General features: G+C 42.7%; 1 protein-coding gene across 1 annotated transcript; it reads right to left on the reverse strand.

The window, feature by feature from the left end:
• Positions 1–263: 263 nt before the first annotated feature.
• Positions 264–7,317, reverse strand: Gins3 (GINS complex subunit 3). The gene is made up of 3 exons (XM_047528686.1): positions 6,875–7,317; positions 3,809–4,042; positions 264–1,488 (listed from the first exon to the last, which is right to left on the reverse strand). Exons 1-3 carry the CDS (start codon positions 7,058–7,060, stop codon positions 1,258–1,260), a joined length of 651 nt encoding a protein of 216 aa, XP_047384642.1. The 5' UTR covers positions 7,061–7,317; the 3' UTR covers positions 264–1,257.
• Positions 7,318–16,235: the final 8,918 nt, after the last annotated feature.

Genomic DNA, 16,235 nt, shown 5'->3' on the forward strand with positions numbered 1-16,235 from the left:
CAATCAAAGGCAAAATTCTCTGATGACTTCGCTGATCATCTGCAGTACCAGTTACAGAAATAGCACTTGTACAGAATGTATTCATAGGCAAAGCTGATCACTTATTTAGCACCAAAGTCAACTTGTAAAAACATCAACTCCATCTTAAAACAGGCATTTAAAAAACCATTTGACATTCTAAATTTGTATCACGATATCTGTATAAGCTGGATACCTAAATTCCTTTAAATCATCCAACAATAAGAACAATGTTCACTAGTGGAAAGGGAGCAGCGGTGTAGAGAAAACTGCCCACTGGACCGTCCAATGGGTCCCAGGAAATTCTGTGTCTTACTCAGCCTGGGAAGATTTTCAAGTTTGCTTAAACTGAGTCCCATTAAATGGTCAGGGATCCTCTACTTAATAAGGTAGCAAAAGCAACCTTCCCACTTAACATTTACCATGTTGTTTTTTAAGCAGGCTCTTCACAATTTGCAATCCTCTGGTCCTGATTTCCAGATGTAACAAAGAGTGGTTAACACCCTTTAATAACTACTTTGCAATTCCAAACAACTCTCTGACAGTGTTTCTAGACAGGAATGGAGTATGTGTGCGGGTGCTCTAAAGATCACAGAGACAGTTTAACTATGTCCCCTCTAGTCTGGCAGCAGCGATGATTCCAGTTCATACAGTCCTGACACTGGAGTATAAAAACAACTCCTCTTTCCTGTCACACCACTCACCTGCCTTTCCCTTTTGCTCCCTTCTTCTGGGTGACTGTTTTGGAAACTGGGCTATTTCCCTGCAGGCAGGCGGTAGGAGATATTTATGAGTTGGGCCAACATCATGGGGGGTGCTCTCTTTTGTTCAACCATGAGGAAGATGAGGCAATAAACTCAAGAGAACATGATGTGAACAGGCAAAGATGACCCACTTTGTACTTGCCCTTTGCATGCTGCCCAAACTCCCTGACACAAGAAATCCCAGCTCCAACTTGACTGTGATGTATGTCATTGATCCTTATTTAGCACAGACTTTTGATTTCTTCTTGGCTATGTGTTCTTGGGTCAAAAGGCCTCGGCTGGGTAGGACAGGCCTGGAGGACTTACAGGGTCAGGGCATCCTCTCCCAACCAGTTAGTCCCGATTCTTGAGACCGCTGCAGGACGTTAGTTATGAAACTGGGATACAATTTGATCCTGCACAAGGTCAACCAGGTCTTATCAAGGACACAGGAGAGATAAAATCCACCAAAAACAATTTTGGGTTCTTCTGGCCTTCAGTCTTCCATGTTGGTGAATTTTCTCTTCTTATAATTCTGAACAAGGTTGGAAGCTGTGATCTGAGAAGCCTGTCCCTTCTCCCAGCACTGAAAGTCATTCAGTCCTTTCTGGCCTGTTTGAAATAAGCCCCTCTCCATCTCATCTAGCCTAGCTACCAGTGCTGAAGTGTCTTCATTGTAAGCATTCTGGGAAGAGTCCATGATGCGACGAAAACGCCCAATAAACGTCTGCAGAAGAAACGAACAGGGGAAATCAGGGCTGACCTCACATCCCATAAAGCCAGATCCATTTTTATCCTGGAATGCTTATATGGCATGGAAGCATTTGTTTTCAGGACTCAGTCAGAAAGAGGCCTGAGTGCCATCTACCACTCAAATAAGCTACTGCACATCATCCAGCCTGGATTTCCTCAACTGTGAAATGGATTACTGGGGGAAAATGTTAGGAAACCCATGAAGTAATATATGTAAAACACCCAGCTCTTCAAAAAGCATTAGCCAGCAGGGTGCGGAGGCACATGCCTATAATTCCAGTGGCTCTGGAAGCTAAGGCAGGAAGATTACAAGTTCAAAGCCAGCCTCGGCAACATAGTGAGGTCCTAAGCAACTTAGTGAGATCCTGTCCACCCCCTGCCAAAAAACAATTTTTTTTTTTAAAGGGCCGGGGTATGGCTTGGTGATTAAACACCCCTGGGGGGGTTCAATCTTCAATCCCTGGTACCAAGGGGCGGGGGAGAGGGGGTAAAAAAAGGACTATCCATATTTGTCATTGTTAACAAAGGCTCTAATAATGTACTGCAGTCACATGCCAACAACTTTTGACTGCCAGCTTTTTTTTTTCAATTGAATGTGGTGTCTAAGTTTCTCTGTCTGAAAGCAGGATAGAGACACCTGGGATTTAGGGGTGCCAATTTACATTGGGTTCCAAGTACACACAAGTCTCTGCTCTAGTTTCTTCAACTGTGTCATAGTGAAGTCACCCTATCTATAAACAGGCAGTGACAGGAGATATTTACAAGTTGGGCCAACATCAGGGGGTGAGTTGGGAAAAGAAACACTCAACTCACTGAAGAAAGGTAAGACTCCCATTAGAGCACATGTCCTGGGGACATTGTAAGACAAATAGATTTTCCTCATTTTTATCTTTCTGCTCAAAAGAATTTCATAGCTTGAGTTCAAGCTTACAGTCTATGTACGGACTTCTTTTTCTGAAAGGATAACAACCTTTTCCTTACTATTTACATTAGAAGTAGAACTAGTACCTGGTGGGCCCAAGAACTCGTAAGCCTGATGGAGGATGTCAGCACAGCCCAGGGAGCAAACCTGTCTTAACAGCTCTCATAAAACTAAAAGTGAGGAAGGCAAGACTTTTAACTGTTTATATCCCAACAGGCAGGAAGGATGATTTCTTCTAAGATTAACAGAAAAAATAATAAAAATTATGAAGGGTTAAAGTGAACTATACTGTAGAGAATGGTAATACATACCCATTGTTTTGTTCATGAAATAATATAGTTACTATTTATTACGTGTGTTAAAAGGCACTACATGACTTTTTGCCACACATGATTTTGATACTATTATTAATCTCCAGAACCAATGCCTCAAGAGGTCTAGTCACTTCAACTAGCCACACAGTTAGTTCATGGCAGAGCAAGTCGTGACCACAGAACAACAAAGGGAACAAATAACCAAGTAATTCAAGTATTTCCAGTAGAAATCTCTAGACCAGACTTGTGACTATGCTGGAACCATGTATCTAAGTGCTTCTCACCTATAATTCACGAGCACCTTTTCCTTATTCCCTGGACTAAGGGACTAATAAGTTCCCGTTAGTTCCAATTCTTAGCAAATAATCAAGAGCAGATGAAAAGTCATATTTTAAAAAGTATTACAGTTAGAGTTCTATTACACAGTAGGATGACTACCATAACAATAATGAACTATACATTTCAAAAAGCTAAAAGAAAGGATAGGATTGCAAGTTCAAAGCCAGCCTCAGCAAAAGCAAGGCCATAAGCAACTCAATGAAACCCTGTCTCTAAATAAATTACAAAAAAGGGCTGTGGATGTGGCTCAGTGGTTAACTGCCCCTGACTAAATTCAATTCCTGGTACCAAAAACAAAAAACAAACAAAAAAAATCTTCTAAAGAAATGATACATGTTACAGGAGACAGGTATACTTAACCTGATTTAAACATTATACAATGTGTAAGTCTCCGAATATCATGTTACCCATTATTATGCATGATATATTTTCTTTAAAAAATTTTTTTATTTGGTGGTACTGGGGATTGAACCCAGGGCCTTGTGCGTGCAAGGCAAGCACTCCATATTATATTTTTACGTATATTTAAGCATTATATTTTTACATATCAGTTAAAAATATATTTAAGAAATAAATTCACACATGCACGTGGGCATTTGGCAGACACAGTGTAACTGCAGGCCATTGGGGAATAATAAAACTAAAGTGACATTTGGTGGCTGCCTTGGCTGGCTCCTGAAACAAGCAGAGCACCCTAGGCCTTCGCACCAATTACTTACCTGCAGAAGAGACTGAGAAATGTCTGCATTTTCAGGACTGTCAAAATGCAGGAGTTGGGAGCCAAACCCATAGAAATGAGGCCCCATTTTGTGGAGGTCCACCACGTTGGCATCTGCACTGAACACGGTCCTCCAGCCCTGCTGATAGATCTTGGGAAGTTCCACAGAAAGGATGCGCCTCTTGTTGTCAAAAAGTCCTTTTGCCAGCCACAAGGGGAGTTCAAGCTTTGAGCCCTGCATCAGACAAGAAGGTCTTAAGAGAAGATTTTAAAAACCAAGCAGCAGAGTAAATGTGTCTGACAAAAAGGAAATGCATATTGCCTGGGCGACCCTTCTTGTTCTCTTTTGGGGAGTGACCATCAAATGCAGAAGACCTGGCAATGAACTGAATAAATGAACTGTATGAGCTGAAGTCTTATCAATTTTTACTGGATTTATTTATTGTGGTACTGGTGATTGAACCCAGGAACACTCTACCTCTGAGCTATGTCCCCAGTCCTTTTTATTTTGAGACAAGGTCATGCTAAGTTGCCCAGACTGGCCTTTAACTTGTGATCCCCTGATAGCTGAGATTATGGGAATGAACCACCACACCTGGCTCTTCTTCTAGCTTTTTAAACATGTACATTACATACCATTATCTACAGTCAGCCTACAATGTAGCAGCACACGAGAACTTCTTACCCTTATCTAACTATAATTGACCAAGTTCTCCCCATCCTTACCTCCCCCTACTCTCCTTAGCTTCTGGTAACCACCATTCAACCCTCAACTTCTAACAGATCAACTTGAGTTTTAAGTCATGATGGAATGAAGAGAGAAAGTGGGTTTATACAACAAAAATAGGGCAAAGAACAAAAACACGTAAGTGCAGATACTTCCAAGGTAAAAAAACATTTCTACTTTTTAAAATTAAGATTCAATAGCTATTCCATATATGAACTTGCCAAGTGCCTACTATACGCTAAGAACCACCCTGGGTGCTGGAGGGAAGAAAGAGACGATTGTCTCATCAGGTGGCAGCCCCTCTCCATCCCACATCACAGCTTCAGAGGTGGCAAAAATGGGAAATGTCTCCAATTTTTAAAGGCTTTAAAGAACTGGAAAAGAAGATGAGGTGGTCATAAGAGAACAGAAACTAAGAGAAATCTCAAAAAAAAAAAAAAATCAAAGACAAACATAACTAGATTAAAGGTAGCAACCTAAGCATAAAACTCTTATAAGGGAGAAGTGCTGCTGAGGGTGGGAGCAGCTTTGGGAGGGTGGGTGGGGTAAGCAGCGCTTCTGATCAACATCACAGGCTGGAGACACAAACACTGAGTTCAAGTCTGCCAAAGCTGGGCTGGGGAGATAGCTCAGCTGGTAGAGTGCTTGCCCCGAAATCACAAGACCCTGAGTTTGATCCCCAGTACCACAAAAAAAAAAAAAAAAAAAAACCAAAAAAAAGGAGAAGAGCAAGTCCAACAACTGCCACCAAATATAAGGGTAATCACACACCAACTTTCAAACAGGATTTAAAAATCAAGTGGAAATTCCAAAACTGAAAAGTACAATAGTAGAACCTAAGAAGTCAATAGAGTAAGTCAATTGACACAGATGAAGAGAAGATCATGAACTGGAAAAAAAGTAGAAAGTACCTAGCCTAAGTATGGAGAAAAAAATACAGACAGGAGTACCAGACACACACAAAGTGGCAAGAGAAGTGTCTAACATGCAAGTGATTTGAATCCCAGAAGGGAAGGGTTAGTAGGAAGATAAAAATAAATACAAGCATATCAATACTTAAACGTAAATGAATTAAATACACCAATTAAAAATTGTCAAATTGAGTGAAAAGACCTAACTACATTCTGTCTTAAAAAGACAAACCTTAAATATAAAGACATAGAAATGTTGGAAACAGGATAGAAAACATGTCATGCAAACACTAATCAAAAGGAAGCAGCAGCCAGGGCAGTGGTGCATGACTGTAATCCCAGGGACTGAGGCAGGAGGATCACAAGTTCAAGGTCTGCTTCAGCAATTTAGAGATGCTCTAGACAACTTAGTGAGAACCTGTCTCAAGATAAAAAGGGCTAGGGAATGTAGCTCAGCAGTAAGCGACTCTGGGTTCAATCCCTAGTACCAAACAAGGGAAGTCTAAGACAAGCTTACTAAATGCAATATGGTACTGTAGATAGGATTCTGCAATAAAAAAAAAAAAAGGATATTAGGCAAAAAATAAGTAAATAAGAATAAAGTTAAGGCAGCATATTTCCATGTTTATCAGCTTGTACAAATGTACTGTGATGGGATGTCAATAATGTCTGCATTTTTACAAATCAAAGAGAAGTTTAGGAATATTATTTAAAAATATGGAGGTGAATTTTTGAAGACATCACTAAAAATGTACACAGGCCCTGTGGAGCTGGAAAGGTATGTGGGAAAGCAAAGTAGACCTGGGGTGTGTGTGTGTGTGTGTGTGTGTGTGTGTGTACAGTGGTTGTTACAAATCTTTTGGTACTATTTCACTTAAAATTACTTTCACAAAAATTAAAACAGACCACACAAAAACATCCTTTTAAACAAAACAAGTTAAACAGGAAATGAAAAATAACCATTATAAGTCACTGTCCTGGGACAAACTTGAATGTGAAACCACAGGGCCCTAGATTGGAATCCCAGCTCACCACCAACTGTGGGGCTCTGGTCAAATCACCCACCTTTCTATTGGGTTAACAACATCCACCTATAGGGTCGGAGGAGGATTACGGGGGTAACCGAGGAGAAGGCTTACTTCCCCCGACGCTACCCACGAAGGCATCAAGTGAGCCTCGGCAAAGGGCCGCTCAGGTGCTGAGCTGGGAGGAGAGGGAGCCAGGGAGGATCCTGGTCACACGGGCCGCGCGTCGGGCCCTCGGCGGTTCCGCACTGCGCGCGCTGCTGCAGAACTCAAGGCTGCAGAGCTCGCGGGCGAGCGCGAGGCGACCCTGCTGCGCAGGCCCGGCTGGGACCCGCCCGGGAGCGCGCCCTTCACGGGGGCGCCGGTGAGGCCGCGGGGGCGGGAGAGGACCGAGCGGCTCTCACCTGAGGCAGCGCGTGGTCCCGCTCGGCGCCCGCGCTCCGCTCCAGGAAGAAGGCGCCCAGGCGAGGCATAGGCGTCTCGGTGCGCACCGGCAGCTTCTCGTGGGACATCAGGATGTCGTCCAAGGACAGAAAGTTCTCCTCGGGTCCCAGCGCACCCGACTCCACCCGGAAATAAGCTTCGGACATGGTGGCGAGCTGGGTTCCTCGGCTGCACTCGTGGGGTTCGAGCGGAGCCCCGAGGAAGGTGAGGCCGAGGACGGTTAGGGATGGTTCGGCTCGAGCAGATCGCTGCGGCCACCGCGGGGAGTAAAACTCAACGCAAACTCATTTTCCCGCGCCCGGGGGCGGGCCAGACCCGAGAAGTCAATCCAGGCTGGGCTGCCGCGCCGGGAGCACCCCCCAGGCAGAAGCAATCGACAAAATGTGTGGATTGGTCGGGAGATGACGGCGGGGCTGCGCTGCGGAGGGTGGGTCCGCCGGAAGTTCCGCTTCTCGGCGTGTAGCCTGACGGAAGAACATTACTGAGAGGCGCGAACGCCCGTCGAAGATATATAGCATGCATTTGTACTAGATTATCTCACGGGGGCCTTTTAATGTTTAAGTTAATAGAAAAAAATTTTTCAATACGTTTCAGGCTTCAATAAACGCATCATGTCCTGTCCACCCCACGCCTGATTAGGTCTGGCCTCTCGCTTCGGTATTTTCGCTGCATCTCTTAATATTGGTCCTTGAAAGAAACATTAAACAAACAACACCAAACCACACCAGCACTAGCCCCGGATATTTATTATGGACTAGATTACGAACTGTTTGGAGTATTTTTGTTGGGGGAGAGGTGGAGGTGGGAGAAGAAATGGAGCCCTAGACTACACATGGCTGCGAAAGCCCTAAGGCTTTCTCGGGGCATCCGAGCTCATTTCCAGTCAACTGACAATCTCCTTTTGTGGCTTTTAATTTAAATCCCAAACAGAGGAAATCTGATTGGTCCAGTGTGTCTTTTTGCAGTAGATCACAATGGTCATAGATTGCCAGCCACCCTATTGATGGGGTGCCTGTGTCAGGTGCTATCACTGGTCCAGTAGCGTGGGGAAAGGGAGCCAGTGGAGGGATCTTGGTCACATGGTGCCAGATTTGTTGGCACTACTAGGCCAGGGTTATGGGTGGAGGCTGATTGTTGAGAAATGCACTACACAATTTATTTAATATAGAAGAGCATTCCTGGGGCAGCAAGAGCTGTCAGCAGAGGGTGCAGGGGGAGGAAGGTGTGTATTAATCATGGTTTTTATTGTCCATATGAACTATTACATGGCACTTAGAATTTATTAATGTATAATTTATATTCTTTAAGCAACAATCTCATAAATATAAGCTACAACTTTTGATATGCTAAGCAACAAATACTTGGTTTTCCCCATCAAGATACTGGGTTCAATAAAAAGTTGACTTTTTACATCCCCATTTGGGGGGTTGGTGCTGGAAATTGAACCCAGCAGTGCTCTGACACTGAGCTACATCCTTATTCCTTAAATTTTTTTATTTTTTAATTTTTGAGACAGTATCTTTCTAAGTTGCCAAGGCTGGTCTGGCACTTGCATCCTCTTGCCTCAGCATCCTGAGTAGCTGGAATTACAAAAATGCGTCACTGTGCCGAGCTTACACCACTTTCTTTACACTTTCTCTCATCTTCCTTCCTAGAACATTGCTAGTCAGTGTAGGATATATGTAATTCAATTTATTCCAAGCAGCTTCTCTACCACCATCTTGATCATAAGAGTATATTCTAAAAGGTGCTAATAATGTTTTTGGTGACACCTACATGACAGGGTTAGAAGCAAACCCAGGGTGAGTTAGGGATCTACTGTTATTATTAATTTACTGCATGTGTCCTAGGCTAATATATAGATGGTTCCCAAGTTATGATTCCACTTGCAATTTTTCATTTTATGATGGTGTATGTACTCATACAACCTTTCTGTTGTTGACTTTCAGTCCAGTATTCAACCAATTACGTGAGATATGAGATAAAATAGACATTTTGTTAGATGATTTTGCCCAGGTGTAGTCTACTGTGTTCTGAAGATGCGTAAGGTAGGCTGGGTTAAGCTATGGTATTCAGTAGGTTAGGTGTATTAAATGCATTTGCAACTTAATGATATTTTAAATTTACAGTGGATTTGTTGGGCGGAAACTCTATCATAAATCAAGGGACATCTGTATTAGATGAAATGTATGTGCTTTAGAGAAGTCAGGGATGAAGTTGTTTCCATGAGTTCTATAAATAACGCATTTTAGCTTCAAGTAATAATTGCTATCCCTCTGCTTACAATATCCTACCACATTTCAAATAATACATTTTTTTCTAACAGTGGTAATAGGAAACCAAGGAAATTACAATCTCTCAAGGTTCTTTTCTCCCCTCAAGAATGATGAAAGTGCTATTTTTTCCTTTTTGAACACTACATAAAATCCTGATTACCCGCTCAAAAACATAATCCTACTATTCACACAATTATATACATTCCTTTTCAGCAAGGTCAAAAGCCAGTGATGTCTTTCCTTTGTACATCAGAGATTCTTTACATAAGAGAAGTCCACAGTCTGAAATACCATTGCTGCAGTCTTTAAAGAGAGAAGAGAACCAGTCAATTTCTGAGTCCTTTTTGCAGGAAGAAAACTCAAGACCTGCTAAGAGATACCTGGTGGCAGGGACCCCAGCCTGCCTATGAACACTTAGGACCAGCTCCCTCATCAAGTCTGCGAGTCTGAGGCTCACCACAGCCGTTTCTCTTGGACCCTGAAGGTAGTCTTTAGAGTTTGAAGCATCTACTGCCAGATGACTAGTTGTCAGTGGATGAAACTCTTAACTAATTTCTTGAAGAGTTCATTGTGTCTATTGTGGTGTTTTCCCTTCCTCTGGTCTTCACAAAAATAGCATAAGTGGAGTTAGTATTGCTCTTAGCATCTCTCTCCATGACTTGTCTTACACATTAAGATCACACTTATTTCCTGTAAAAGCAACTATAATGTAAGATGGGCCATGCTGTCGAAGCTCTTACAATCCCTTCATGTTGAAATGTTGTGTGAGAACATCAACAATTATACTGCAGTTGACCCTCCATGGCATATTGGTGCCAAGGTACAAATTGTTCTTGTCTGGCTATATCCCAGGTTAGGAATTTATGTAACTCATTTTGCAACTGGACAGTCTTGATCATGAAAGATGCCCCTGTTGTTGGGTTGACTTTTTTTCAAAACTGTCATCTACAAAGCATCATACAATATGCCATTCATCTATACCTGAAGTCTCCAGTGGCCACACTTTGAACTCACTCAGCACTGTGGCAGGGGAGCCCAGAGGTGGCTGCTACTGCCCTAATTTACGAGGGAAAGTCAGTCCGGTAAGAGCATCCACCCGGGCCTCACCACTGCAGGCTACACTTGGGTGACCTCAGAAGCCCGGCTGCTGCTGCCCTCTTGGGACTACCTTCTGTATTTCATGATGCTTTGACATCATGGGGCTTTGGAGAAGCTGGGAGGAATTGCCCCTCCAGAGTCAGCTAATTCCTAGAGACAAGTGCCTTTGAACATGTCTTTGTTACGCAAACCAGTCGCTTCCTTTATCTAATTCACTCACCAATCAATATCTCCCTACCTTAAATTGCTGTGGTAAATCACTCCAGGGACAACTGGAGACCCCCCTTAGCCCACTGACCTTATTCAAACAATCTGATCCTAAGCTCACTCAAGCCTGCCTCCCTGTCTCCCCATTTCTTCTCACAGAAACCACTATAAAGGCTCAGGGCCAGGCTCTCCCCTCCTAACCTCTGCCTCCCCAGGGACCCTGGTACTTCCCCGTGGGGCCCGGTGTGGTCGGGCCTGGTCCTGCCTGGCCCTTCTGCTGAGAACTGTGAGTAATAGGACTTCTTTCATTGGTCTTGACCACCTGCCTCATCACTTGTTCACCTCCACCAATTAAATCCCAGTTACCAACAAAACAGAACTCACTGGGAAGTTGGTGCGAAGGCTTGCTTTGATTCTAAGGCATTTAGGTTATTCTGTGGAAAGTGGAAGAAAAAAAATTAAGATTTTTAAAAAATAATGGAGCAAGTTGTAACATATATTTGAGTTCTAAAGAGAACTGGGATATACCTAGACAAGAACAATTTGTGCCTTGGCACCAATATACCATGGAGGGTCAACTGCAGTATAACTGTTGATGATCTCATTCAACAAGAGACATTTCAACATGAAGGGATTGTAAGAGCTTTGACAGCATGACCCATCTTACATTATAGTTGCTTTTACAGGAAATAAGTGAGGGGAAGAAGGGAGAGAGGAGATGATGGGAAGTCAGTTTGGATGCTGTTCGGTGGCAATCTCTGGCCACCGATTGGATATAGGAGGTGAAGGATAGATGGGGTTAAAGATTCAAGTTCTGAACCTGGTTGACCAGGTGGCTGGAGATGTCACGAGTAGATATGCAGAACATGGGAACAGGAGCAGTCTGAGGATGCGTTTAGTTAGGGATGAATGAGTCTATAAGATACTAGACAAGAGATCTGTAACCCCGTGGAGGAACCAGCCTGAAAATGTTAGAATTTGGGAGTCATCCATTCAGAGTTTATTATATGAAGATTTATTTTCTTTCTTAATCTTTTTAAAATTTTATTAAATTTTGATTCATTGGACACAAATGGGGTGTCTAACTCTTTTACAAAACATTCAGTTTGTTATGCTATCCAACGTAAAGGTAAATATAACTCATAGTGATGTCAGAATTTCTCTGAGTATGGAATGCGTGTATGATACGTATGGACTATAGTAGTGGATCTAGTTTGGGATAGAAATATAAACCAATTTGTCTAATTGAAGGCAATGTAGGTTATTTTCTGCTGAGGACAATAAGCTATTTTTTTAAGTGTAGAAACAATTAAGATAGATGCTTAATTAATTATCAGTGTTGAAAGAAGGCATTACTTTTGTACAGACAACAGAATATTGACTCTAAACTCTATGCTACAGTAACAGGTCAGTGAAATCAGATGGTCTTGGTTTTCTTATTAAACATCTTGACTTGTCATGATAATATCATTCATTGCTTGTATACTGTTACTCTATTTAATCTCTCTTGCCTTGAACCAATAAATAAATTATCCATAAGAGTAAAATTAGGGCTGAGGATGTGACTCAGTGATAGAGTGCGTGGCTAGCATGCGTGAGGCCCTGGGTTTGATCCCCAGCACCACAAAAACAAACAAGCAAACAAATAAATAAATTTAGTGAAGTTTGAGTTTATGGTGCTAAACTTCATCCCTTCATTTGATAAAAGTGGCACATAGTTTGTCAAGTGTGGATCTGTCTAAGGCTTAAATCATAAGAGTCAGGAATGCTTCTCTGAGAAAGCTGTGTTCCTGATCCTTAGCCCACTAATCAATGTACCAGAGTTCCATGAAGCAGAATTCCAGCATACTTGTAACATTCGGAGTATAGTGAGTATATTTACAAAGTACAGGATTTTGGTACTATATTCTAAAAGGTGGATCCCTTTCAGAATACTTTCCAGTGTAATCATCTGAAGTCTTCAGAATCATAAAAATGAAAATATTTTAGAACACTGAACAAAAGTTTTGATGAACATGACAGGAGATACATTATCTTAGATTACCAAGCCTTAGAAGTCACAGTCTCAGCTGGGTCTGGTGGCCCACACCTATAATCCCAGTTACTCGGGAAGCTGAGACAGGGAGATGGAGAGTTTGAGGTCAGCTTTGCAACTTGGCAAGATCCCATCTTAAAAATAAATTAAAAAAAACCAAATTTTTAAAAATGCCACAGTCTCAGAAATTTTAGATAAGCAACACCACAGTTTAAAATCCGTTCTGTGTGGTGTATGTGTGTGTGTGTGCGTGCGCACCCGCAGATGCTCTCCCACTGTGCTATACCCTAGCCCTAAACCTACTCTTTTCAATACCAAATGTTCTTTACTGAGTGGGGAGGTTGTGATGCAAGTTACAGAAATCCAAATCCAAGGGGTATGGGGCGACTCTGGGGTGGGGGAGAAGGAACCCAAATGCACCCGACTCCATCCTTGCAACTCTGGGGTTTTCCTTGATCTCCTCTCCCACTCTTACCCTCTATCACTGATCCATGAGCAAATACTGGCTCTATCTTCACACCATTTCCAGAATCTGGTCGTGTCTCATCACTGTCCCCATGCCACCGTCATCTCTTGCTTTCCCCGCTGGCCTCCTTGCTTCTGTCCAGGATCTCCCTGTCGACCCTGGGACACCCCAGCACACTCACCCCTCAGGGCTTTGCCCTGTCTGTTCCCACCCTCCGGATTACCTTTCTCTTAGATCTCCACGTAACTCACTCCTTTGGGTTTTTTTTTTTTTCCTCAAAAATCACTCTCTCCAGGAGGACCTCACTGTCTAAAATTTTAACTACTCACTCTCACTTGGTATCCCCCTGCTAGTTTATGGAAACATAAACTAATTTGTCTAATTGAAGGCAATGCACATTGGGGTGTGAATGTGTCCCCCAAGTTCATGTGTTGGAAACGTAATCCCTAGTGCAGTAGCGTTGGGGGTGGAGCCCAGTGGGATGTGTTTAGTTCACTATGGTTTTGACCTCATGAATGGATTCAGGAGTGGATAAAAGGGTTTGTGGGATAGGTTCTCTTTATTTTCTTCTCCCCCGCCGAGGACATAGAGCTTACCTCTTTTATGACCCTCTGATTCTGCCTCGTGGGGAGCAGCAGCAAGAAGGCCTGCCTCAGATATGGTACCTTGTTCTTGGACTTCCAGCCTCCAGAACTCCGAAACAATGAACTTCTGTTCTGCTATGCTGCCCGGCCTGTGGTATTCTGTTACAGCAGCACGAAACAGACTGAGAACCCCTCCTGTCGTCAGCACTGATCACCCTCTCATGTGGTGTGCACTTGCTGTGTTATTGGTTAATGTTCGTTACCCCTTCTAGAACATCAGCTCCACCAGAGTGGGGGCGCTTCTTAGTTTGTTTTTCACTGCTCTATCCCCTCCTGCCTACTGTATGTCAGACACTTCATATTTGTTGAATGAATTAGAGGTCCTTTATTTATAGCAGTGATATTGAACTTCCTTTAAGATATCAACTAAATACCATGATTCAGTTTTAAGTAATTGATAGTCCAGGTGGTATGAAGATTTGGGGGAGGGTTCTGGGGATTGAACTCAGGGCATTCAACCACTGAGTCACATCCCCAGCCCTTTTTCGTATTTTATTTAGAGATAGGGTCTCACTGAGTTGCTTAGGGCCTCGCTGTTCCTGAGACTGGCTCTGAAATCGGGATCCTCCTGCCTCAGCCTCTGGAGCGGCTGGGATTACAGGTGTGTGCCTCTGTACCTGGCTTGTAAATTTTTTAACAGTTATAAAGTTCAGCAGAAAAATCCTGAAGACACTGAATTAAAGTGGTTAAAGATAGTTTCCCAGAGTTTAGGCTAAGTCACTTATAATTCCCTATGTTCATGAACTTTACATTAATAATGTCCTGATGAAAGCTCATTGACTGAGCTCTACTACTTTAGATTTTGTTGAAGTTTTGACAGAACCATACAGAATTTTACCTTTACACCAATTGGAAACGTGAAATGCTTGAGCAAATAGAGTAAATGTCTGGTTTTTTTTTTTTTTTGTACCTGGGATTGAACCCAGGGGTGCTTAACCACTTAGTCACATCCCCAGCCCTTTTTTGAAATGTTTTATTTTGAGACAGTCTCCCTGAGTTGCTTAGGGCCTCACTAAGTTGCTGAAGCTGGCCTTGAACTTGCAATCCTCCTGCCTCAGTCTCCCGAGTCGCTGGGATTATAGGCGCTGGAATTAGTGGCGCCTGGCTATAATTGTCATTTTTTCCCAGTCTTTGGAATCAAACCCAGTGCTTGCATGCTGGGCAAGCACTCTGCCACTCAGCCACACCCCCACCCCTGAATCTATATGAAAATGGCTTAATCCCCTACCTGTGAAACATTTCTAGCTGTCCTTTCCATTCAAGTGCCGTGTTACTTATGGAACTCAACAGGACTGAGCACAGTCCAATTTCTGTCACTTTAATTTGCTTTGCGGCCTTGGGTAGGTTTTCTTTCAGGAGTTCCTATATCTGAAAGATGGGGATAATGATAAAAGCTCCCAGAGTTGTGAGGGTGGAACAAATGAGCCAATATGCTCCGAGCGCCGAGCTCAGGGCTGGCCCAGGTGCGGCTCAGTAAGTATTCTTATCACCATCGTTCAGGTATGTGTTCACGCCTGCGTCCTCAGCTCCTCAAACAATACCTGGCCTTTAGCAAGCACAAAATGAACTTTGTTAAATAATTGCCATCATGGCTCCAGGCCCGCTGCACCGGCATCCCCTCTGATTCATTACTAAATGTACTTGAAGGTGATGAGTTATTGTTTGCCAATTCAACTTTTTTGTTCCTGCAAAAATTCAGATGAGATTTTAGCACCTATGAGATTAAATTCTGTATTAAGCAGGGTTTTTTTTTTTCTGTATTTTGAAATTACAGTACTATGTTTGAAATCTTATTATGTAAGGTTAATGGATTGAAATCACCGAAGTTCATTTTTATATAATTTGAATGTTCTTTTGGTTGAGCTATTTCTTGAGGCCTGCTCCAAAACCGCCTTCCACGAGATCAAAATAAATTGATGGGCACAATGCGACCTTGCGTGTGGGTAGCGCTGATTTTAGCTTCTTCCCACAGTCTTCAGCACTAACAGACATTGTAAACCCATCTTATTTATTTAGAAGATCGTGTGTGTCACCCTCATCACTTGGCAAAGAAGCACATATTACATCATGATCACAGAGGTACTTGTTAATCCAACTTTTCTTTTCTGTGTTCCAGTTCCATGAAAATACCTTTTCTTCCCATTCCTGTAGTTTCATCGTTTGGTGATAATCTAGTATATAATTTAATCCAGGGTCTGATAGCCAGAGTTTTCTTAGTCCATAGGAGTGGAGTGGCGAGCAGATGCATTAGTTTGGAAGAAAACATCTGAGGATGACTGTCCTTTGTACCTGTTCGATGCCTGGGTCAGGGGACACGGGCACAGAGATGGGTGTGACTACTTCTGGACTGTCAAGAGGTCACCCCCGGCCCAATGGAGGAGACGTAAGACCAGGTGCTAAGACAACAATAGAGTGTTCATACATGCACATGATATAACAATATGATTTAGCAAAACATCATTTCCCAGTATTTTCCCTTTCCCTTGGGACAAAGCTTTTAACACATGGGCCTTTGAAGATACTTATCCAAACCACAGCAAGGCATCTTGGAAAAAAACGTTTATTTTACACGTGAGAAAAGGCAAATATTTTGTG

Source organism: Sciurus carolinensis, chromosome 16 (assembly GCF_902686445.1).
Source record: "Sciurus carolinensis chromosome 16, mSciCar1.2, whole genome shotgun sequence".
Classification (NCBI taxonomy): Eukaryota; Metazoa; Chordata; class Mammalia; order Rodentia; family Sciuridae; genus Sciurus; species Sciurus carolinensis.